The sequence below is a fragment of the Equus przewalskii genome, chromosome 18 (assembly GCF_037783145.1).
Source record: "Equus przewalskii isolate Varuska chromosome 18, EquPr2, whole genome shotgun sequence".
NCBI lineage: Eukaryota > Metazoa > Chordata > Mammalia > Perissodactyla > Equidae > Equus > Equus przewalskii.
In genome coordinates this window covers 677,049-703,573 of record NC_091848.1, presented here as the reverse complement: position 1 = coordinate 703,573, position 26,525 = coordinate 677,049, and the positions used below count along the sequence as shown (strand labels likewise).

At 38.6% G+C, this 26,525-nt stretch overlaps 1 protein-coding gene across 6 annotated transcripts in view; it reads right to left on the bottom strand.

Annotated features, from left to right (window-relative positions):
* Positions 1-20,764, bottom strand: part of LEKR1 (leucine, glutamate and lysine rich 1) — a 182,517-nt gene extending 161,753 nt beyond the window's left edge. For 4 of the 6 annotated variants that reach the window (XM_070582168.1, XM_070582169.1, XM_070582172.1 and 1 more), the window contains exons 1-3: positions 20,663-20,764; positions 17,725-17,814; positions 5,179-5,399 (exon numbers count right to left, since the gene is read on the bottom strand). In XM_070582168.1, coding sequence (XP_070438269.1) covers positions 5,179-5,399; positions 17,725-17,772 — 269 coding nt within the window. In that variant the 5' untranslated portion in view covers positions 17,773-17,814; positions 20,663-20,764. The remainder of the gene's footprint in view (positions 1-5,178; positions 5,400-17,724; positions 17,815-20,662) is intronic. The other 2 variants (XM_070582173.1, XM_070582170.1) reach the window with 2 other exon arrangements.
* Between the last annotated feature and the right edge of the window lie 5,761 nt (positions 20,765-26,525).

Below are 26,525 nucleotides of genomic sequence, written 5' to 3'. Positions count from 1 at the left end.
ATTATGAAAATGTTTGTTGTTGCCAAAGCTTGTTATCACAGGAAAACTCGGTAACTTTAAATGTACTTACTAGAAAGAGACTGAAAACAAATTAACCAAGCCTTCGATGAAGTAACTAGTAAGAAAACTAGACATTTCTAAAAGGATAATAAATAAATAAATATAAATAAGAATGTAAATTAATAAAATAGAAAAGAAACAGATTTGATCAATTAAGCTAAAATCTGGTTCTTTGAAAAGGTCAATAAAATAGACAAATCTGTTTACTTTCCTACAAAAAAAAGTTTTCTCTCTCCTCTCTTTATCTTGTCTCTCTCTCTCAATCAAACACAAATACTTAACCCAAAAAAAGAGAAAGGTGGTCATAACAGATACAGAGGAAAACTTTTAAATAAGAGGATCCTACATATTACTAAGTAACAAGAAATTTGAAATGCTAGTAAAATGCTTGATCTTCTAGGAAAATATCAATTTCCAAAATTGACTCAAGAAGAGGTAAAATCCATAAACAAGCCAATAATTATAGAGGAAGCATAAGGGACTTCAAAATTCTGTTACTCAAGAAAACTACAAGACACGCTTTTCATGAAGGAGATCTTCCAAAGCTGCGAGGAACAGGCAACTCGTGTGTTATTCACAGCGCCTGGTGCGCACCGAATATGGAGGACTGCGCTATTTTTCAGATGCTGGTGTGAGCCAGTCTCTACGCTATAAAAGGAGAAAACCACAGGCCAACCTCACTGGTGAACATAGATGCAAAAATCTATGCAAAACATTAACAATTAATCCAGAAAACTATTAAAAGAACAATATTCTTCATAAATTATTTCACACATAACTAGTAATATGAGCAATTACTTCAAGGGTACAAGAAAAAACATTTTATTTTAATAATTACATATTTATTTTTATCTTCTATTTATGGTAAGTGATATGGTTTTCCCACTTACTATTCTCATAGAAAATTTCCTTTAAATATATATATATTTAAGGGTATTTATGGAAAACTGGTACACAGTGCTCATAGTCGTGGAGAAGAAGAAAGAAAGCAAATACATAAAATTTAGGGGAGCCTGAAATACATACCACAATCAAAATGGCTTTATACCAAAAATGCAAGTATAGCTTCATATTAGAAAATCTTTTAGTATTATTTACTACATTAACAGATTAAAGGAAAAAAATCATATGATCATTCCAATAGAAGATGGAAAAGCATTTATGTATTAAAATTCAATAACCATTCCTGGTTAAAAAATAAACCTTAAAGGTCTAGAAATAAAAAGGGGAATTCCTTTAACTGACAAAAGGCATCTTTAAGTAACTTATAGCAAACATCCTATGTAATACAGAAACACACCAGATGGGTTCAGATTAAATCAGAAATAAGACAAAGATGCCCTCTACAAGTTTTGCAATTCAATACTGTTCTAAGGTCCAACCCATGTTGATGAGATAAAAAGGGGGGAAGGATAACTATTAGAAACAAAACAGGAAGAGTTACTGTTTGCATATAATGTGACTGTTTTATATGTGTGGGTGTGTGTATACATATAATGAATATATAATATATTCAAGAAAATCAACCAGAAAACAAATACAAGTAACAAAAGAATTCAGTAAAGGAGCTGGAGATAAAATCAATATACAAAAATCAATACCATTCAGGAAAATTTAAAAACGTAATGAAGAAAAAGATCCCATTCCCAGCAGCAACCAAAATTATATGTCTAGGAATTAAACTAACATGAAAAGGTGAGAAAAGTATAAAACTTCATTGAGGGATTTAAAGAAGACCTATACAAATTGGGGGGAAATAGCATGTTCCATGATAAGAAGATTCAAAATTATAAAGATGTCAAATTGCTCTAGAAAGTAAATGCTGCTCCAATCTAAATCATAAGATAAAATGTTTTATGAAATCTGATAAACTGATTCTAAAGTTCATCCAGAAGAGGAAATATGATAGAAAAGCCAGGATTACCTATAGAGCAAAACAAATGCTTGCCCTACAAACTATGAAAACATATACAGCTACAGTAGTCAAAGTGTGGTGCTGACCCATTCCTGTACGTACAATATCCGTATCCCCCCAAACTCCTCAATTGAAACCTATTCCTCAGTGTGATGGTGTTTGGAGGCAGGGTTTTGGGGGGACTAAGTCATAGGGATGGAGCTCTTGTGAATGGCATTGGTGTCCTTACAAAAGAAACCCAAGACAGCTCCCTTGTCTCTCCCACCCTACGAGGACACAGCAAGAAGACGGCCGCCTGTGCAGGAAAGGGGCTCTCACTAGACACCAAACGTTACAGCACACTCATCTTGGACTTCCCAGCCTCCAGAACCGTGAGAAATAAATACTCCATGTTGCTTATGAGATACCCTGTCTATGGTACTTTGTTATAACTGCTCAAAGGGACTAAGACACCCATTGATAGACAATAGATCAATAGCATACAACAAGAGTCCAGAAATAGACTAGAACAGAAATTAATAGGTTGTATTTCAAATCAAGGGAGAAAGGATGAAGGGGTTTAATGAATGATATTGGGACAATAAGCCATACATTCAGAAAACAACAACAAAAAACATGAAATTATAAATCTATCTCACAAAAATTAATTATAAATAGATTAAAAAGCTAACTAAAACAACAATACTATAAAAGTTTTAAACATACGATGTTTCTTCAACTTCTCTGAAATGACACTAGTGTTAACCAGAGTAAATTTCTATCGTTTGCAGCTAAAAGAACTTGACACAAAACCCTGACCAGAATTTGGCACAGGATATTAAAAAAAATTGATACAGAAAAAATACCATAAATAAAAAGATAACCATGAGAAAATATTAGCACTATACACAAAGTATAATGTCCATATTATATTAAAAACTTCTATAAATAAACAACCCAGTAAAAATTTGTACAACATATATGAACAGGTAATTAATAGAGGAAGAAATAAAAATGTCTAATAAACATATGAAAAAATGTTCAACCTCATTAGCAATAAAGAAAAAATTTAAATAACAATGAAATAATCTTTTTTACTCAAGAAAAAAGTGAAAATTTGAGAAAAATTAAGAAGACTCCAATATTAACAATTTGTAGGAAGATGGCCACTTTATAAACTATTTGCCAAATACAAATTAATGCTATCTTCTCAAGGACAATTTGGTATAATACCCATCAAAATTTTAAATTGGCATTTCCTTTCTTCTAGCAATTTCACTTCTAGGTATTCATCCTATGGAAAATATATGTACACAAGAACATAAATATAAATACTATATGTAATAATAAACATTGGAAATAATCTAAATGTTGAAAAAAGAAATGCTTAAGTAAATTATGGCATATTCTTAGTAAGGAAAATGTTGCAGCAGTTAAGAACAGGGTAGATCTATACATATTAACGAGGAACAATTTCCAACATATATATAGTTAAGTGGCAAAAGTCACAGAATGATGTGTTTAATATATTGCTTATGTTAAAAACTAGTCTATTGGGGCTGGCCTGGTGGTGCAGCAGTTAAGTTTGCACGTTCCACTTCGGGAGCCCAGGGTTTGCCTGTTCGGATCCCGGGTGTGGACCTATGCACGGCTTGTCAAGCCATGCTGTGGCAGGCGTCCCACATAAAATGGAGGAAGATGGGCACAGATGTTAGCTCAGGGCTAATCTGCCTCAAAAAAAGAAAAAAAAAAACCTAGTCTATGAAAAGATAAAGATTTTTAAAAATTATATAACTTATATATAATACATTACATACATTAAAAAAAAAATCTTCAGTAAAGGTAAAGGCACAATGAAGGATCTAGAAAGATATACACCAAACCATTAAAAGTGGTTTTATCTTCAGTAAGAAGAAAGCAATCAGCAGGATGAAAAGAGACCCACTGCCTTTTCTTCTATATACTTCTTTTATTTCATGTGTTTATGTATTACTTATATAATACAATATTTTATTAAAGAAAGTAAAGTGTGAATAATACCAAGCAAAAGAATCTCTGACAGGCAAAAACCCTCCAAATTTAAAATTTTAAACTGAATACTTCAAATTTTTTATTTTTCCACTCAAATATTATGAGATACTTTATTATTTAGATTTGAAATTCAAGAAACTATAACAAAGTTTTTTTGGTAAAAGACTAAAAAGTATCGGGCCCAAGTGGCATTTAATGTAATTATAAAAATTTGTAATAAAATTTGATACAAGTACTTAACCCTAAGAGATTTAAGAAAGTTTCTCTGTTTACAAAGACATGATATTCATTAAACGCTTTAATTCAAAGTTTATTAACATCAGCTGTTGATATTTTAAATGAAGAAATAAATATTCATTCACAGGAAAGAGGAAAAGCCATAAAATACCAGCAGAACCCCTTCTGTAGAAGTGTCTATAACTGAAATGTCTTTAGGCAGACTAAATTGCTAATTAGATTTGACAGTATTAGAAACCTATTCCATAATTTTACTCCAATTTCAGTGATTTAGAATCATGTATCAATTTAAATGTTTTGGGATCCTTTTCAAAACATGAAAACCTCATTCTAAAAATCTAAATATTCAAGGCCACTTAAAAACAAATGTTAGGGGGCTGGCCCCGTGGCCGAGTGGTTTAGTTCGCGCGCTCCGCTGCAGGTGGCCCAGTGTTTCGTTGGTTTGAATCCTGGGCACGGACATGGCACTGCTCATCAAATCACGCTGAGGCAGCGTCCCACATGCCACATCTAGAAGGACCCACAACGAAGAATATACAACTATGTACTGGGGGGCTTTGGGGAGAAAAAGGAAAACAAGAAAATCTTTTAAAAAAAAAAACCACAAATGTTACGATTAAAAACTGCCAAAATTCACCTGATTTTTATAGACAAGTCTTCCTAATGATAAAATAAAGATACATATCTGGGGAAAAATAAAACTTAACCCATCTCAACTTATAATTATGAAATTAATTGGTGTCTAATTATTCAGAAAGTAAATATATGTCTCAAAGGAATGGTCAAACTAAAATTAATAATTATATTTAGTAATTATCAATAGTTAATGAACAAACTCAATGTATAAAAGTGTAAATTACCTCTAATATAGAGAAATTCTCGAAAAACATTCAAAGTCTATTTATTTTCTGTACTTTTCTTCCAAATTAAATAAATGACAGAAAAGAATAACATACCCCAACCTTTCTGTTTTGGATTCATTGTCAATTTTGTACTGTTCAAAATCTTGGCTAAGAAACTGTAGCTTTTCCTGAAGTTTCTTTTCACGTTCCACACTTCCTTGATAAAATTTCATCTCTTTTTCCATCGCTTTCACTTTTTCTTCCATAGCCTTAAACTCATGGAGAATTAGATAGCTGACTCCACAGAACTTACAAACTTTTTCTTCAGGGGACATCTAGAAGATAGAACATACATTTACTGAAATGATATTTTTTAAGTTCTAAAAAACAGAGTTCAACTGAAGATGCAACCATACTGTCAAATGAAGTAAATGTATATTGTACAATGCTATGGAGTAACAGTCATGACATTACCTACATCTGAATAAAATTTTTAAAACTGGCACAATATTGACAATGACACAAAATTTTAGAATTAGAAAAGGGTCTTTCAGAGTAATTATTTCTCCATAGTATCTCTAAGGAAGATTGACTTTTGAAATATTTTCCATAAAATAAAACTAAAAATGACAAAAACATCTTTACAATTCTAGAGTTCTTCATGAAGTGGGAAGAAATGCTGGCCTTTCACTGCCAACTGCACTGTGATCCTGGAAATGCCTCTTGGCTTTTTCAGATCTTATTTTCCTCATTTATAAAATTACAGCTTTGGACCAAATGAACTCTAAATTCCTGTTCAGTTTTAACATATTAAGATTTTTACAGAATTTAACATTCTGTCAGAAAACTACAAATAGGAAAAACACTTTGAACCTAATCTCTTCTCCCTAAATCGGTTCTTTTCCCCCAGGGAGGCATGGTTACACCCATTTTATTGATAGGGAAATGGAGACTATTGAAGTTAAATAACCAGCCCATAGACGGAGAAGTTGGCATGAAACCCAGGTCTATAGAAAACCAGTACCTATGCCTGTAGCCTATAACCACCCATGTATTTATCTACCACGTGTATGTCAGCTAAAACCTCGTACTTCCTTCTGATCAAATATTCATATATCTCTGGCCTGCATAGAGGCAGTGAAAAATGGAATTTTAGTAAAGTCAAGAGAGAGGTAATTCTTTTTTCTGTCTCAAGTATATAAATATTCCTCAAGTAGCTTCCACTTGTCTTGAAGAAAGACAGCTTCATTACATACTTGCTCCAGGGTGCTAAAATGAAAGCAACACTTGGATTATTCCGGAGTACTTACTCTTAATGCAACCTCCCTTAAGACTCTATAAGCTGCTCTCGTAACTAAGAGTGATGCCACCATATCTCCTACCAATGCCATCACACAAGAGTCAGTTGAAACAAACTAATAATACATTTTTGGACAGTAAGATTTTGCTCATTTAAACTTCAATAATAAAAATTTCAAATTAAAAACCATAAAAATACTATGGGATACAGATGAATGACAACATCAAACATCTAAATGCCACTGATACCAAATTTATAGATTTATAAAACCAGAGATTTGAAAGAAATCATAAAGATACCTAGCTCAAGCTCTGGATAGGTTCATTGAGTCTGTTCCGTCCTAGATAAATTGCTATCAGACTCTATTTCAACATCCCAAATGATGGGAAACTACTTTGTAAAACAGCCTGTTCTACCTTCTGATGGTTTTGTCTATCAAGAAGTTGTTTTTCAGGGCCAGCCCAGTGGCGCAGCAGTGAAGTTCACACATTCCGCTTCGGCGGCCTGGGTCTCATCGGTTTGGGTCCCAGGTGTGGACATGGCACCGCTGGGCAAGCCACGTTATGGTAGGTGTCCCACATATAAAGTAGAGGAAGGTGGGCATGGATGTTAGCTCAGGGCCAGTCTTCCTCAGCAAAAAAAGAGGAAGATTGGCAGCAGATGTTAGCTCAGGGATAATCTTCCTCAAAAAAAAAAAAATATATGAAAGAAATTGTTTCTCATGCTGACTCCTAATCTGCCTCCCTGGAGCATCCACTGATCCCAGATCTCCTAAGAACCATGGGGAACAACCCCAAGCCTCCCCCTAATATTTGAAGACAGCTCTCAGGAAACTCCATATCTTCTCTTCTCCAGGTCAACACTTCCAAAGCCTTCAGCTCTTTCCCACGTGACATAGCTTCAGATTTCTTCCTCATGTTACATCATTTTCTCTGACTTGTTCCAGCGTTCTCCATCTGTTTCAAAGCATGGTGCCAGTACTGAATACTTCAGTGTGGTTGGTTGGTTCTCACCAAAACAGAGTAAGAGAGGACTCAAACTCCCCTCATTCTAATATCTCACTGGAAATATCATTAGTAATATCTTCTAATGCAACCTTAGATCACAATAGTCTTTTGTGTTTTTAACAATTATATATTGCTATCATATACTTTAATTGGCATTTATATTAAATAAAGCCCCTATCTAAAGAAACGCCACAGTGCAAAACTATTTGTCATTACACTGAATATAACAATCCATTCCTTCTCACCTATGTCCCCTTTTTTAGAGAATCCACCTTCCACAGTCCTGGCTGCTCTGTTTGGTAATGTAACTAAACCATGCCTCCTCCACCCATCCACCATAGCCTTGGCTGATGATGACTAGACATCAGACCCAGAAGAACCAAGCCCTAAACTGGGATGAGCCAACTAGGCCTGTAAGTGTTAAAGACCTGGGCATTTAGGACACCTTTAGGGCAGCCAAAATGGAGAACGGTCATGTGCAAGGTATACAGTCAGCCACCTTACTGGAATGAGAGGGAAAAACGGGCAGACACACAGGGGGAAAATAAGACAAAGACACTGTGGATTCAGAGTAAGAGAGAAGAAAATGGAACCAGTCACTGCCATACCCAACGACCTTCCCACTCCTCACTTCAGTCCCTCTTGAGATCTAGGTGCCCTACTTGCCCTTTAGGATCCATGCCCCACCTTCCTCCACTATCCTCTTTTCCTCCTTAAGCTACCTATTCCTTGAAACCAAGAACCCCCATCCTTTTATGTGAGCATTTGGTTTTTCATATCCAAGTGCAGAATTATAAATGTAAATAAATTAATATATATTTTTATAAATATACACACATATATAAATCTTAGATTCATATATATATATATATGAAGATATGTGTGTCTTAGACTCAGCCTTTAGTTATTGACTTTGGTATCTAGGAAATTCTAAGCTTTCTGTCTTTTTCAAAATTGATCCTTGTAAGTTGTTTTATCCATCTAATTCATTGATTAAAAATGTTGAATATGACAAAGTTGAGGATAGAACGCCATAGCCTGTCTTATCTCCTTGGTTGATACCAATCTGTTACTCAGTACATTTCAGGTACAACCCTTCAACTGGCTTATTAACCTACCCAATTATCTTTATAACCAGCCTATATTTATTCCTATTATCTTCAGGAATATTATGAGAAATTTTGCCCAAGGCCCTTATAAAGTCCATACATTCTATGCCTACTGCAGCTCCTGGATCCAGTAACTACAAGAATGGAATGGCAAAGCCCACCTCTAGTTCTCTCAATGAACATAAAATTGGCCCAAGGGTTACTGTTTTCTCTAATATATTCTCACAAATCACCCTTTAATACTACATTCTAGAGTCTTGTCTCGGATTGACATTAAGTTCACTATCCATGATCCCTGGTCACTGTACGTGGAATGGCATTTGCACATCACCCTTTAATACTACATTCTAGAGTCTTGTCTCGGATTGACATTAAGTTCACTATCCATGATCCCTGGTCACTGTACGTGGAATGGCATTTGCACATCACCCTTTAATACTACATTCTAGAATCTTGTCTCGGATTGACATTAAGTTCACTATCCATGATCCCTGGTCACTGTACGTGGAATGGCATTTGCACATCACCCTTTAATACTACATTCTAGAGTCTTGTCTCGGATTGACATTAAGTTCACTATCTACAATCCCTGGTCACTGTACGTGGAATGGCATTTGCACATCGTGTCCTCAAAGATCACCAACGGTAGCTGTGCAATCCCACTCAAAGGTACCATCAGTCCTCAGAAACACAATTCACCCAGGTCAAGACCCTGAGCTAATTCAGAGCAGACGGGTATTTTCTGACAATCTCTCTGCCCACTGTGAGTTTCAGTTCCTTCTCACCAATGTGAAAATTGTATTGCTTACTCCAAGGCACTTTCATCCTTAACCTTTTGCCTGTTAATCACAGTTCCTGCTCTGCTCCTGGTAAAGTGCCCCATCCTGGTTCTAAAGAAAATTCTTGCTGGGTGGAGCTTATTTGCAGCCTGATGTACAAAACAGGAGTGGTATAAACTTTACAGTTGTAAAAGCCGTTACAATGTTATTCCACCATAGCAATCATTGAGGGCGGGGGGAGTGAAAGTAGAAATAAGTGAAGTAATAGATTTCATAGAACAAGTCTTCTAAAGTTCAGCAAAGAAAGCCAAAACACGCCATTCATTATGACCTTGGAAACAAGACAACCAAATTATGAAATAAAAGGTCCACAAGAGTAGTCTCCAGACTTCGCCTAGTACCACTTGAGTCACTGGCGACCTGTGTTAAATAAGTTTACTGAGCAAAAGTTTTCAATGCTGTTAAATTGTAAATAGCTTTCTCTAAGTAAAACCGCAACAGAAAAAATTTAATAACCCTTTCAAATTCTCAGTGTCTGCATGGGCTAATTACTTAGGACATTTGTGTGAAACTTGAAAAGATACAAAATACTATAATTATGTTCCCAAATGAAGTAAGTAAAAGTTGTCTGTTTTTTGTGAAATGTAATTTGTGCTTCATTCTGAGGACCTGGCTCATTTTGTAAGGAAGTAAGGACAAGCTGTCATCTTGGGCAAAAGGGCTGTCGTTAGTCATTAGCAGGGCAATTGCCGTCTGCAGGATGTACTTTGGACGAGGCATCAACAAATGCAGAACCACTTAAAAATACATTATAACCCAAACTTCTCAAATGCAGTGTTTGTACTTTTTAAATTATAGTTATTTAATATAAAAATGATGCAAATTTTTTAAAAGATTAAATTAGGCTTCCGATCCTTCCAAAGCTCTTATCTGTGCTTCAACGGGACAGGCACTCAGTCACCTCCGACAGCCCCATGGAGGCACTCTCTGCTCCTTTCTGCCCCCACCCATCCGATGATTCCTGTGCTTGGATAAGGAGCAAGAAACAGAAAAACCACTAGACAAAGGTAAGAGTGACAGCAGTACAAAATGTTAACCCTTCTAAGAGGCTTTGCATTAAAAAAAGATGACTTTACTCAAAACAATGAGTGTCTAACTAGTGAATTTCATTCAGATCAGGAGAAAACTTTGAGCCAAGACCTTTCCTCACTAATAAGTCAATTCACTACGCTACCAATAAAGAGCACCTACAAAAATCCCTACACCTACATCATACTTTGTTTTAAGGTATGTGTGCTTTCTTTTTTGTTTTTGGTGAGGAAGATTGGCCCTGAGCTAACATCTGTGGCCAATCTTCCTCTTTTTTTTTTCTCCCCAAAGCCCCAGTATATAGGTGTGTATCCTAGTTGTAAGTCATTCTAGTTCTTCTATGAGGGATACTGCCACCACATGGCTCGAGGAGCAGTGTGTAGGTCCGTGCCCAGGATCCAAACTGGCAAACTCTCGGCCGCTGAAGTGCAGTGCACAAAATTAACCACTCAGCCATGAGGCCGGCCCCCTACATTATTCTTAACGGTGAAAAGTTGAGTGCTTTTGACCCTAAGATCAGGAACAAAGCAAGGATATCTTCTCTCTCTGCTCTTATTCAACATAATGCTGAAAGTTCTAGCAAGAGCAATAAGGCAAGAAGAGGAAATAAATGACATACATATCAGAAAGGAAGACATAAAACTATCCCGATTTGAGATGATATGATTGTCTACATAGAAAATCCCAAGGAATCTACAATAAAACTCCTAGAACTAAGAAGTTCAGCAAGGTTGCTGATTAAGATAAACAGACAGAAACCAGCGTATTTCTACACACAGCTAGTGAACACATGGCAATGAAATTACAAATGCAATTCCAATCACAATTGTTCAAAAAAATGAGACAGGTGTAAATCAAATGAAACATGTAGAGCACTTGTATGCTGAAAACTACAAAATGCTGCTGAAAAATAAAGTAGATCTAAATAAATGGAGAGACATACTGTGTTTCTGGGTTGGAAGACTAAAATATTAAAGATATCAATTTTCCTCAAGTTTACATATAGGCTTAATGTAATTCTTATCAAAATTCTAGCATGATGTTTTTTAGATACAGACAAGATTGTTCTCAAATTTATACAGAAAGGCAAAGGAACTAGAAGAGCTAAAAGAATCTTGAGAAAGAAGAATAAAGTGGGAGGAATGATTTTACCTGATTTCAAGACATACTGTAATGCTACAGCAATCAAGACTGTGTGGTATTGACAGAAGGACAGACAGAGATCAATGGAACAGAGGACAGAACTCAGAAATTGATATACATAAATACGCCAAACTGATTTTTGTCAAAGGAGCAAAATCAATGAAAGAAAGATAGCCTTTTCCACAAATGGTGCTGGACAACTGGATAACCATAGGTTAAAAAGGGAAAAGAACCTCGATCTACACCTCACACCCCATACAAAATTAATTCAAAATGGATCATAGACTTATAAAACATAAAGGTAGGATTTTTTGAGAAAATAACCTAGGAGAAAAATTTCAGGATGTAAGCTAGGCTGAGTTCACACACTTGATACCAGAAGCAAGATCCATAAACGGAAAACTGATAACCTGGATTTCATCAAAATGTAAAACTTTTGCTCTGCAAAAGACCCTAGGAAGAGCCTGAAAAGACAAGCTACAGACTGGAAAAAAGCGTTTGCAAACCACACATCTGACAAGGCACCGGTATCTAGATCATATGAAGTACTCTCAAAACAACGGTAAAAAAATCCAATTAGAAAAGTCAAAAGACATGAAGAAACATTTTACCTAAGAGGACATACAGATGCCAAATAAGCACATGAAAAGATATTCAACACCATCAGGCACTAGGAGATTGCAAATTAAAACCACAATGAGATATCACTGCACGCCTATGAGACAAGCCAAAATAAAAACTAATGACAACATTAAATGCTGATAAAGACGCAGAGAAACTGGATCACTCGCACATTGCTGGGGAGAAGGTAAAGTGCTGCAGCCCTCTGGAAAGTTTGGCACCGTCTTAAAAAACTAAATATGCAACTACCACACAACCTAGCAACTGCACTCTTGGGCATTTATCCCAGGAAAATGAAAACATATGTTCACATAAAAACCTATACACGAATGTTTGTAGCAGCTTTATACATAATAGCCAAAAACTGGAAAAAACTCAGATGTTCTTCAATAGGTTAAACAAACTGTAGTACATTCATACCATGGAATACTACTCAGCAATAAAAAGGAATAAACTATCAATATATTCAATAACCTGAATAAAGCTCCAGAGAACTACGGTGAGTGACAAAACTAATCCCAAAAGGTTACATATTGCTTGACTCCATTTATGTAACATTCTTGAAATGACAAAATTATCGGAGACCAGATGAATGGTTGCCAAGGGTCATGAATGGGGTGGTGGGTGGGGGAAGGGGGAGGCTGAGGTGAATGACGCTATAACAGGGCACGGCAGGAACCCTTGTTGTGGCAGAACTGTACTATATCTTGACTGTATCAATGTCAACATCCTGGTTGCAGTATTGTAGTACAATTTCAGCAGATGCTACCACTGGGGAAAGCTAGGGGAAGGGTACGTGGGATTTCTTGGTATCTATCATTTCTTGCAACTGCATGTAAATCTACAATGATCTCAAAATAAGAAGTTTATTTTATTTACTTTTTAAAGATTGGCACCTGAGCTAACATCTGTTGCCAATCTTCTTTTTTTTCCTTCTTCTCCCCAACGCCCCCCAGTACATAGTTGCATATTCTACTTGTAGGTCCTTCTGGTTGTGCTGTGTGGACACCACCTCACCCTGGCTTGATCGGCAGTGCGAGGATCCAAAGTGGCGAAACCCTGGGTCGTCCTGGGTCGTTGATGCAGAGCACACGAACTTAACCACTTAGCCATGGGTCGGAACCCAGAAGTTTAATTTAAAAATTATTTTTTAAAAAAATCAATCTGGGACTAAAATCTCAGAAATTAATCCATAAAGAAATTTTATTGAGCAATTTCAAGAAACGTTGGCTTCATACATAAATTATACATGACACGCTCATATCATCTAAATATGCTTCCAAAGTCTGTTTCCTCCAATACCTATTTTTCCACTGGGGGACCTCACCTCAGTAAACTCTATGACCTCCTATGGCCAGCTAGGAAAAGTATTTTGGACTACAAAGTGACAAACGCAGACTTTTCAAGATTCCTAGTAATATTTTTTTTAAAAACTTCTTCCTAATGAATTTCTTGGGTAATAATATTAAGTGATTGGTCTCCCCAAAAATTACACAGCTTCTTCTTTCTTGCATCGTTAGGTTTTAAAACTGCAATTGCTTAAAAACACAACACACACCCCTGCACCCACACACACACACTACGTCTTCTCTAGGATGCTAGTGCTAACATTTCCATGACCATTTGCTCTTTCTTTTCCTCTACTTTAACTCAACACAAAATCTGACCCTAGCCACAGTGGCCCAAAATGACCTGGAAAATTAAGTTTATTTTTTCTGGCAATGACAACTTGTGCTTGGAAATATAAAACTGTTATTCTGAATAAATTTCAAAGTTCCAAAGTACTAAAACTACTTTGCTGAAACAGGACAAAATGAGCTGTTACTGCTGGGGAAAGGGATTGTTATCCCAGAAAGAACACCGTGCTCTCCAGCCCTTGCACTGCCGCTTCTGTTTTGTAAAATAAACAACTCCGGTCTCTTTATTTTAGTTTGTGTCCTGTGGTAATAAATATCTCCTGAAGCTAAAATCCTATTACAAGTGTTCATTTTGTCACCATTTACAAAAACAAGAGATCAGTTTTACTTTTGCAAAATAACTGATTTTTCCACTAGTTTGTTGCAGTGTTTTGACTTCTGCGTATGTTCCCTAGCAAAAACAGCAAGAAGAAAGCTGCTCATTGTTTTTTTCTAAAAGAGGACCCCATATGTCTCTAAAACGGGTTGACATTCAGGAGGGGAAGAGATATAGAATTATTACTTTGCTGATCTGTAAGTGTTGTTTTAGTTTTAAATTTTGGCAATAAAATCCTAAACACAGAACTGTACTATCATTACAAGCGCATTCTGCTTTCAGAATGCTGGATGAAAATTCTAGCAAAGCTGTTGCTTATTGGAGGTCAGAGACAGGTAGGAGGCAGCTCAGTCTAGAGAGAGAGCAGACTTAGGGACACGGTCTGAGTGCCTACAGAAGTACACTGTAGAGTCTAGCAGCAGACAAAGGGGATGAGCGTGGTCTTGCTGTCCAGCCCATGGGCCTGTTGTACATTTTCTGCCACTTGGGGAGATGGAAGTCTGACATGGATTTTATGCTCAGTCAGAAATTGTGATAAAAAGCCAAAAGATCTAGGAATGGGAGTGAAAAGATTATCTCATCCTTTCTTCCCTAAGATTCCTAAGAAGATGAGACCTGGGGCAGAAGATTTAACAATCTTAGCCTTCTGATTAGGCAACGATTCTCTGACTATAGCTTATTATCATCAGCATTCTTCTCCACACTTTCCCTTTGGTGCCATCTCGCCCACCACCTTTACTTTTTCTTGCAATTCTTTCTACTATTACCTATTTTGCTATTAATAGTACAGTGTACTACAGTCATTTCCACATTCTTTATCACATTATCTATCATGTAATTTATCAACCATCCCATTTCCATATCACACGGCAAAAGTACGGAAAGAAATAAAGAGGAAAGGCTCCCCTTCCCTTCTCTTCCTTGCTTTCTACACTAACTGCCTGGCCTACACACAGAAGAAAAAAGGAAACACAACAGGGGTTTCTCTAGAAAGAAGAGCCAGCATAGAAACTAACGAAAAGTTAGAAGAAGCAGCAAAAAGCCTTTGAAAGACCTCTCTGTCACTATACACTGATCCATCCCCCTCATGTCCTTTTTTATCCAATAAAGAAATGGAGCACAATTTCCAAGCCATTATGAAAAAAAAAAGATTTGTTTTCTTCATCTTAATAATGAAATGGTTCTAATCTGAAGTACTCCTATTGCCATTATAAGCTATCTATCTATCTAACACGATTCTGTATAGAATGATGTATGCAAGCTGACTAAATAGATATACTGCCTGATCACTAGGCAACTCCAAGTTTACATTGGGGACAATCTAGAATAATCAAACACAGGTAAGAAGTTATGGAAAACAAGTAACTGACTTGTTCTCAGACTGCGCTGTAACAGGCTGCGGGATGCAAGTAGCACGTACACATTTTGGTTGTTTTATAATCAAGTACCCAGAACCGTGTCTGGCACGTAACAGACACTCAATAAATATTTGCTGTATAAATGTATATACCGTGGGTCTGAGCAAGTGCACAGCTGCACTTTACATCTAAACATTCGGCAGGACGAGGGCTGCAGGCCGCACCAGCCTCTCCTGGCTTCCTCGCTTCTCTGCAGTGTATGGACAGCTGCCTGACACTCCTGCTTTGAGAATATAACTGTACATTTATGAAATGCTTGGTTTTAGCCTTTTTAAACAATTTACTTATAAAGTACCTTAAACATGAGAAAAAACATTCTACAACTCTCATAAAAACCTTGTCAAGATACATACATACTCTTTCATGTATTCAAAACATTTACATTGTTAAACATTCTCTAAGTTGGCCAGCTTTTTCTCACCAGTGAACTTCTGTTCCCTTGGCCTAGGATGCTCTGTTCCCTGGTTGTCTACAGAAACACTCACCCTTCAAGGGCCAATTCCAGTTCTATCTCATGCATAAAGCTCCTCCACTGACCATCCCAATACTCAGGGATTCCTCTCCTTACCTTCTCCATTCTCAGAGAAAAGACCATCTCATATGACATTTAAATCACACACTGTTTTTCAGAGTTATTTTTTCATGCCACAATACATTCTCTTCCCTACAGAGGTTTGGGGTCTGAAGTAAGAGGATTGTCTTGCAGATGGTTTTCTTCTTCTAATCTCCACCACATGAGGCTAGTATATGAAAGGAACTCAGGTGAGGGAGAGAAGGAGGATGCTCCATGTCTTCAGACACAGACAAGCACCACTTCTCAGGTAAGCAGAGCACAGCAGAGCTCTCTCTGTGCTTACCATCTCTTACGCCTAACTTAAAAAGTAAAGCGAATTGAACCCAATGGTTTCTTTCTGGTAACTGAACTTCCCTCCAGTTCCTACTAGGTTGCAGTTTACATAAATTTGAAGAATATACAGTAACAGTAAGCATCAAGTTCAATCAATGGCATGATTAATGCTAATAGGCAGCCCAAAAGAAGACGCACAGAGGATAAAAGCATATCTGAGAGTTGACTGAAATATTTAATTAAAAAGTAACAGATTGGTGGTTAGTAAGAGTTGACTGTCGATATAGTGAAGAGCCTAAATGACTAATGATAGCTGAGGTTTGAGGTTTTAATTCACAATTTTTCAATCAGTTTCAAAGAGATTTTATTTTTAAGATTGGCACCTGAGCTAACATCTGTTGCCAATCATTTTTTTTTCCTTCTTCTTCTCCCCAAAGCCTCCCAGGACATAGTTGTATATTCTAGTTGTAGGTCCTTCTGGTTGTGCTGTGTGGGACGCCGCCTCAACATGGTCTGATAAGCAGTGCCACATCTGTGCCCAGGATCCAAACCAGAGAAACCCTGTGCTGCCAAAGTGGAGGGCGTGAACTTAACCACTCGCCGTAGGGCCGGCCCCTCAAAGAAGTATTTTTTAAATTACACTGTTAACAGTGTAAGCATTGCCAAACTAAACACAGGAGAAACGTTTCGCCTGCAGACAGATATGAACTAACAGGAAGCAGAGCAGCATAGAAACTGTGAAGAATTGCTTGTTAACCAGATTAAATGAGTGGATATATGTGAAAGGGCTCAAAACAGTGCCTGGTGCACAGTAAGTGGCAAGAATTAAGGTGAAACTGAAACAGACTCCTACAGAGAGAGAGACTTGAAAATTTACATCACATAAAGTTACAAACTAACTGTAATTTCTGTAGTGATTTACTACTAATTATTTGTTTTGCAAATACAGAATAAGGATGACTGAAAATTCTAAACAGACCCATTTATTTCAGTTTAAAAAAAGTTTTTTTCTGAAAAGCTGCTAGAAAAATACGTAAATATAATATTTGGACATTTCCTGGGGCCCTCTTCTCGTAAGTGCTACACAAACACCTGGTCAATACTGTGCTGGAATGATTATATCTGTCTTCTTTCATGGGTCAAACCTTCTTTGCACTGAATTGAATTCAACAGTTCTAACCATTATGATTATTCTCTTCCCAGCTCCACCAACCCACTGCAGATCCCCTGATCAAAATAAATACAAAACCTCTGAATTTACTCCCCCAGGTTTTAGAGGGGTCTGTTAAGATCCTGCTAATGTTTTGCTGTAGTAACACAATATAGTATCATACCTTTTGGATTTCTTCGGGTAATGCATGCATGGGAATGTGACGATCCATAATTTCCCCAAATATACTGAGGGAGCTCTGGAGTAAAATAATCTAAAAACATTGATGGAAATAGTCAGAACTGAAGTAATTTGAAGAAAATTCAAATTAAAAGATATAAAATCCTGGGAATACTTGGGGATGAATAGTGATAACTCTTTCAACAAATGCTTGTTTCATCAACTCAATGTTAAAAGGTACACCTGGAATTTTCTCAGCTGTTAGGCCAACAGAACAGGAAGGATGCACAGAGAGAGACCACTGACTTAGAAATGATATTTCCTTTCTTCAGAACTTTACAGTCTAATTGTAATTTCTATAGTGGTTTACTACTAATGATTTGTTTTGCAAATATGGAATAAAGATCACTTAAAATTTTAAACACCCATTTATTTCGATTATTTTAAAAAGACAAGTTTTTCTGAAAAGCTTCTAGAAAAATACCTAAATATACTCTTTTAGTTAAGCAGAGAAGGAAAACAATTGTGACATGAATGTTGGTTTAAATGATGAACTACAGAAAAAAATATTTAGTTATCAGATTAAATATGATATGCAGGCACTGAACGAAAGAGTTGTCATGGCCTGAGAAGCCAAGCATCAATTTTACCTAAGACGGACATTTACATAACTTTTATGCAGATATTTCACTTTTAATAGATTTTCATTTTCTGATAAAACACTTCAATATAAAACTCTATCACTACTTTCATAAAACCACACAAGATGAATAGAGGAGCACTTGGAATCCTTTTTGTTTTTTTAACTCTTTCCCAAACATGAGAAAGAACAGACAGCCCAGCTTCATGGGTGAGAGTCATTTATATATATCTAAGGAGCAAGGGGTGAAAGGCAGGCAGCACAGTAAGATGACACAGGCAGAGTTCCACAGCAAGGAGAAGGCCTGGGGGCCACAAACAATCTAGGAGTTCAGGAAGGAAAAATGCCTTATCTTTCTGATGGGAGTGGGGAATTAGTGAAGGCTTCCTGAGGTTGTTTACTTCTGATCAGGGCAGGATTTTGACAAAGAGAGCCTCGAGAGGCATAGAGCTGTATCCAAAACGGCAACCTCAGCCTTGGCAAGGTGGCAGGGAAACTGTAGTTGACAAAAATTCCTGTAGTGGCAGTATGTTTTTCAACTGTGCAACCACTGGTGGAAGAGAGGGTTCCCCATCTCGTTAGCACAGTGCCTCTTGTTTTAACGAGCTGATGTTTAAAACAAATAACTAATGAGCTGTCTTCCCATATAAACATAACACAGTGTGGTGTGTGTGTGTTCGGTAAAGTTAACTAGCACAGTTAACACAGGCCCACACGGTCAAGTACATAATAACCTGCTGTTTGGCAGACTGTCATGGTGATGTGGCAAGAGCTCATTATTCACAGAAGGCTCATTATTCTCATTTCTGCCATTTTACAATGGACTCACCATCAGTAAAATAAGATAGCATCATCTTAATTAAACCCTATTGGGAGTAGAATTTTTCCTAAATTACCAACTAAATCTCCTTTTAAAATTGCATCCATAAAATTACTTGGGAGCATGGATCTAGTGGCAATATAAACAAGGCACCAGCGGAGGAGTTTTTATTTACTATCTTCACTGTCTATAAACCTATTCCAACTTGTGGCCTTACTATACCAAAGAGGAAGAACTGGCAGGTTCCGATTATTGAGGAAAAATTAAAAATAAAATATCCTGCCAACCCAGAAAAATCTCTCCACAATGCAGAAAGAAAATAGTTTTATTATAGAATAAGCATTTAACTTGATTGTGATGCACATTACAGCCAATTGGCTAATGAGATTACAAAGAAAGAGATCCCAGTCTTTATACAGCCACGCAGATACAATCTATTACATATATTTTCTCAAGATAATTGGCAACTTGTTCTCAACACAGCTTGCTATACACTCACGGTTCGTTTTAAATTCACCTGGTAATCTAAGTAGCCATTTGTGCTAGCTAATTGCGTTTGTTCTAAAGAATACATAGCTCAACGACAAAGCACTTGGCTACTGGAAGTGAGGCGCTTAGGCTCAACCTCCAGTGATATGGAGAGACGGGCGCTGTCTTCATTGCCGTTCGCATTTTAAAGAAACGGCTCTCAGGTCCTCCAGGAAATACATTCTAGGTCTTTTAAAAGATTTGCATACATATCAAAGGAATAGGGGAAGCATTCACAATGATGAGCTTTCTCAAGAAAGGGCGGGGAAAGATCTTTTTCCCTTTTGGCAACAGGAAAAAAATTAATTTTTAATTTCCCTTATATTACTTTCCGTGTTTTATCAAATGAGTCCCTTTTCTTCTGTCACATTACCACGTGTACAGCGCCCTTCGGCAGGAGGTGTCGTGACAAGTGGCAGCAGCTGAGCAGGTATTTGTGAACCTGCTAACAGCATCACGAGGACGAGGTGTGAGAAACACAGGCACGTCCCTGATTGTTAACTTCCGATGCCCTTCCGCACACCAGAGTCACGCCGGGCCACTCACTCACGCTCGGCGCCCAGGCCCTTCCGAGAACAGCGGCCCTGGCGTGAGTCACCCACGGCCAGCCGGTCAGGGTCAGGGGAGCGCGGAAGCGCACGTCCTGAGGCTTTCCGGAAGCGGCAGGATCTTCCAGATGGAAGCCAACTGCACGGCCAGACAGAACTGCCGGGAGGGTTTTCAAAGCTGCCCCCCTCTAACCCGTCCCCTTGAGACCCGCGGGGCAGGAGGAGGCAGGGTGCGGGGTGCCCGAGCCGCGCGCTCCGGGAAGAGGAGGGCGCCGGGCCGCGCGCGCTCGGGGACGGGCAGGGGCGCGGCGCCGGCTCAGCTGTCCGGACCTCTCGCCTCCGCGCCGCCACCACGCCTCGGGGGACCGGGTCATCCGGGGCCCACGGAAGCCATTCACTGTCTCACCTAGGCTTCGACTCCGCCGGGGGCGAAACGGCTTCCCCGGTCTCCCGGGAGACCGTGCCGCACGTAGGCCTGACGTCAGGGCGCAGTGACGTCACAGCCCACGCCACTCGCCGACGCGGAAGCCGGACCCGCGACCTCGCTCGCCGGGCCGAAGCGGAAAAGCTTGTGGCGGGCGTCGGAGGGAAGGGTCCGTCCTACGCGGGGTGCTGGGAGACGGGGGAAGGGGCACGGAGGCGAGGCGGGGAGGGCGTGCTGGAGTCGTGGTAGCGACTGCTGGGTGTAGGGAGACGTCCTCAGGCCTGCGGCGGGTGGGAGGGAAATGCTGCCTGGGGTGGAGGCCGAAGTCCGTCTACCGTCTGTACTGGCTGTAGGCCAGTGTGCCGCACGCAGCAGTGGACAGTTACTCTTCTTGAGCGCGAAGAGGAGAGATGCCGGTAGAGGCCATGCTGTAAAGGGGAGCTCTGCTCTCGGTCATTCCAGCCAGGGCAAATTAATTGGGAAGGCGTTGGTAAAATTTTCATGCTAGTCCAAAAGTCGTCAAGATGGAGGACTTAGTTAAAAAGGTACCTTGAGATAGCTTGTCCACAATTTGTTTATTTATAGAAGGCTTCCCACCCTTACACGTGACTAGCTTTCCTTCATTCATAAAGCAGATATTTATTGATGACGTACTACGCCACAAGCACTGCATCCCAAGGTGGGTGATGCTCTGTGACTACCCCAGGCAGGGGCAGCCATTGGTATGATTTGCAAGTGACTCATACATAACCCAGATATCTCCTTTTTGAGGATTATTTGAGGTCGAAAATGCAGCTCTTCCAAGGAACAAAACATTTCACAGCTCACTAGCAAGGAAAGAGAACTGCTACTATTGAATGAAGTAAGGTTAAGTAAATACAAAGGAAATAATTTAAACCTGTAGAATAAAGAAGTGATGGATTGATGCAGAGCAGTGCTGGAACACAGTCAAACTGCTGGTTGATAGCTATTAATGAAAATGACAGCATGAGTACTGAACACCTAAAAGCTTTGTTCCTCAAAGCACTGAAAGCTTTGGGGATAGCTGTACCCTGTGCACTTAACCTAACTGATAGTTGCCCCAATGCCTACCAGCAACTTTCTGTTTCCACCCCCTCAAAGAGTGCATTTTTCTTCATCTGGAAAGGTAAACAATGATTAGAGGAATGGACAGAGGCTTAAGGGTTGCAGAGGACAGCCAATGAAGTAGTCAAGTGCAGTGTTTTTAGTGAGAAGTGCAAAGTTTTCAGGGCTGTTCATCCTCAGCATGTTAATCTTTGAGGAACAACGAAGGTAGAACTGTTCTCATTTTTATAACAATATAGGACACAAAAAACCAGTTCATCCAGATCCATTGAGTGCTTTATCTGGAACAGGAATTGCACACCTAAAGCAAGATCACTCTGTTCTGAAGCTAGTTTGGCTAATAATATGATTATTAGCAATAATAATATTTACTGAGTACTTTATATGATAAGGAAACACTTTAAGGATAGGAGAAGATCCAGCTGAAAGGCTGTAATTCATTTTGTGGTTTAATTTCATCTATGCTATTCATCTCTACATTGGCCTTGAGACCAATTTTCCTTCCACTGTAAATGTCCCTTAGACCTGCACTGTCCAAGAAGATAGCCACATGTGACTATTTAATTATAATGAAATAAAATTTAAAATTCCATTCCTGTATTGCACTGGCCACATTTCAAGCGCTCAGTAGTCACCTGTCGCTACCGCATAAGACAGCACATGTATATGTAACACCTTCAGCATCGAAGAAAGTTCTATTGAATAGTGGAAGGCCCAGTAAGAATCTCAAGGATAAAGAGAAGTTATAAATTGTGAAGAACAGCCTTTGTTAAACAGTAGCAGTGAAAAGTGTTATTTCTGAATACCACAGCAACAGATGAAGAGTTGTGACAGTGTGTTACAAAATAGGTTTAAAATAAAACAAAAGTGATCCGGTCAGCCTCTCCCCAGTGTTGGTGTATGTTTTTTGTTGGTTCTCTGTTGGTCTCAGTCTCTTCCTCTTTCTCTCCATCTAAGTTTCTTTCCTTGTCCTTTTTGTTTTTCCATTCCTTTTCCCCACCCCGTTATTGGCCATACTGGAACTGAAGGAGAATTTGAAATATTCCCATTGGACACATCGCATAAAGTTTTGTGTTATCCTATTCTTAAATTTTAAATCAGCTAAGTTTCGCTTTTTACTGTGACTCTTAAAAATAATCCAGTGATAACTAAATTAAATTCTTTTTACCTTCTTCTGTGACCCTTTATTCTTCTTTTTTCCCCTGTGGGTCAATGACCCCTGGAAGAAAAAGAAACTCCCTAGTTTTGGGAGTAGAGTCTCTGTAAAGTGGCTAACCTAGGGCTTTCCACGCTGTCCGCAGACCTTTGTGTTCACATTTATGAGGACACAGTGTCTGTGCTTTTGCTTCTGTTACAAATTTACCTAAGATATTTATCCAGCAGGACATTGTCATTCATCCCATTCATTTTGGTAAATAGCAGTATGCCCACTCCCCTCTTCCCTTTCTTCCCCCACTAAAGGCGAGTGGGAGAATAGGTACTTGGCAAGTCTGATAAAAACATCAGGAAGTCTACCCAAGATTGCTAATTTCAAAGTGAACCCAGGACACTACAAAGGGAGCGTGGCAAAATTTCAGTTAGCGCAATTTTATCTTTATCCTGTGAACCAGAACACAGGACAACATTATCCCTGCAGAGGTCTGAATAACGAGATTGCAGACAGGGCCCCCCAGGTTGGAAGCAACCACAGATTTCACTGGTATTTCTGGGTTCCATCCAATGCAAGTACAGAATTTTGAAAAAGCTAATATTTATTGGGTTCTATTTGCCAGGGACTTCATACAGAATGTTTCATTTATTGACCCTTCCAGTCATAACTCAGTCAGATCCTACTTGCTATTTACTTTCACCCAAAGATGGAAGTGGCAAGGGCACGGCTGAGCACATGAGCACTGCGTGTGCTTGGACTGAATGTGAGTGTAAGCAGAAGCACCTGGGCCTCGCGTAGTGCATCAGCTGATTCTGCCAGCCAGCCAGTACCCATGGGGCATCAGCCTACTATGGATTAGTAACATACGTAAGTATCCCAAAAGTATTGAATTCTGGAAACTTAACTTTGTCTTAGACTGACTTTCTTCATAACTTTTCTCATACAGCTTCCAGTCTTTTCAAAAGCAGGTCAGCTACAAGTGACCATTTGTTTTGTTGTACTTAGCCCAACACATTTTATTCCTACCAAGATGTGGATTGTATTTTCTTTCCTAATACTGTTTTTTTTTAAAACTGCTATCAGCATTTATAGTTTCAGACTCCTTTGCAAAGCTGCTTTGTATATTTTGAACCCCAGATAACTCCGGTCTGGAGGTGGCTTTGACCCCAAAATACTATTTGTGGGTTTATGCTCCGTATATTTTTGAATCCGTCACATGTGCAGTGTAAACTTGAGCACCTAATAAAATGAAGGTCATAATGTTTAAATAGCATTTCTCTACAAGTTCAAATGTGTTGTCATCTGTGCAGGAATAAATAGTGCACTGAATTCTTTTTAGTCCCAAGAATATGATTCTTGAACAAAATTCCCTGTGAGGCAAGTCAGGCCTTTAAATGATAAACATCTCCTCTCAAATATTAAAAGGAAGTCAAGCACTACAGTGAAACCTTTGATGATTGTAAATGTATTCTTTTGTGGCCTGTTCACTACTGATAAGAGCTTCACTCAAAAATGTACTATGTGCCAAATAGAGTTTAATATTTGTTACATGAATATATTTAAAAACACAAAAAGAATAAAGTTCTAATGGCACAAACTTAAAACTCTTGTAAGGAATTTGATGCTCAAAAATATGGCACTGATAGTTCTTTAAGAGATTAATCTGTAATGTAAATTATCCATATTCCTTTTATTAAACTCTTACCATGCCATATCTAGCCTTTAATAAGCACTTAATAAATGCTAATGAATCTAAAAACTGAAAATGTATAACTGCCTTATGCATTTAAAAGATAACTGTAGAATTTGTTTGCTTGTTTAATGAAATGATTACTTCTTTATTTCTGAGATATCCACAGGACTCTGATGAAGCATCTAAGAGTCTAACTCACATTTGTTTTGATAAGTGGCAGAAGTGATTTCATTCTGCCTTTATGGAGATGAAGTTCATGTTTCTCTACCTATAATTTTAGGTAGCTATGGAATTTATAGGATATAGATTATAGCAATTTTCCTGTCATTTTGTTATATCTCTTAATAGAATGTTTTAATGTCATTAAATGAGTTGTAAAACATCTTAAAGATATTTTCTTATGACCTATGGATAAAATATATCAAATATTACGACCAGGTCTATCAACAGATGAAAAAGATTAAAATAATTATGGTAGCCCTGGTTTGCAAGGGTGTAGAGCAACTAGCACGCTTAAACATTGCTTTTAGGGTCCAAAATTAGTACATTTATTATGTTTTAAACACCTAGAAATGTTCCAAACTATTGCAGTGGACACCTGACCCCCTTCTTCCTTTCATTCAGGAATGCAGCCCTCTCCACCCTCCGTCCCTCTGTCTCCAAGCGCATGCGAATCAGCCCACCTCAGGGAATGAGCGCAGACAGGCCACTTCTCCCAGCTCCTTCCCCTGTACCAGTGATTTAAATCCGGAACTGGCCTATGACCCAATTCTGACCAAACAGGCTCTAAGAGAAGGTTGCTAGAAGCTTCTGGGAAAGTTCATTCTTATTAGCACGTCTTTAGTGTTCATCACACTCTTGTTTGTAATGTTTAAAAACTGGAAATACCAAAATGTGAAATATCGATTTATCAAACAAGACTGTGCAGCTATTAGAAATGATGATGCAGTTCTTTGGTGAGTAATGTCCCAATGGATCGTTATGTGAAAAAAGCAAGTTAAAAATAGTATTATAAATCCAAAAAAATTGTATTTAAATAGCATTCTAAGTATACATTTTGTTAATTACTTCTACCAATGTATATTTCAGTAGTCAGGATACCAGAGTACCTCAGAATCAACAGAGGAGCTGAAGAACCAAGCTTCAAGGAAGCAGGAAACAGGACTGCCTTGAGAACTTCACATGTGGATTCTGGAACTCTAAGAAGTCATGCAGAGTCTCAGCCCTTTGAATCTACTGCTTAATGAAAGCTGGTTCCGTTCTCCTTTCCAGTCCCTGCACATAGCAGGGCAGTGGTGGCCGACCGGTCAGGGGACGAGACGCTTCGGTTCCCAACCTCCAGTTAGAAAAATGCCAGAAATGACTGGCACACCTGGAGTTACACGGCAATCCCTTGACCCAGTTCCTGAAGCCAGGAGGAGTCAGGTACAGGCCTCCTGACCAAGTGTGGGGACCAAGTGGGCAGGCCAGACGCGATGACCCCTCCCTTTCTAATCGCACGTCTAGAGGAGTAGAAGCAGACGCAGACTCTGAGGAGGGGCCGCTCTGTCCCAGGAGAAAGGAAGAGCGCTGGGCATGCAGAACAAACGTGCCTACGTACGCTTAGGGGAGAAGCTGAGTTCGCTGGGAGAACATTTTAAAATTAAACAGTGAACCTTGCCCCCTTTCCACATGTGCTAAGTTGAGAGGCGAGTTTATGGTCGGCATCCCACCCCGGGAGATTCCGCCTCTTCTGTAACGGTGTGTTACTTGTATGGCAAAAATAAGCGTTTCTGTGTGTAACTAGGCACCATAGGCCTAAGGGTAATAATAATAGGGAAATAAATAAGAGCAGAGATCCACCAAATCGAAATTTAAATAAATAGAAAATAAGCTAATGTGGAATTTTGTGAGCTTTCAGTTGAGTGTTCAACTGT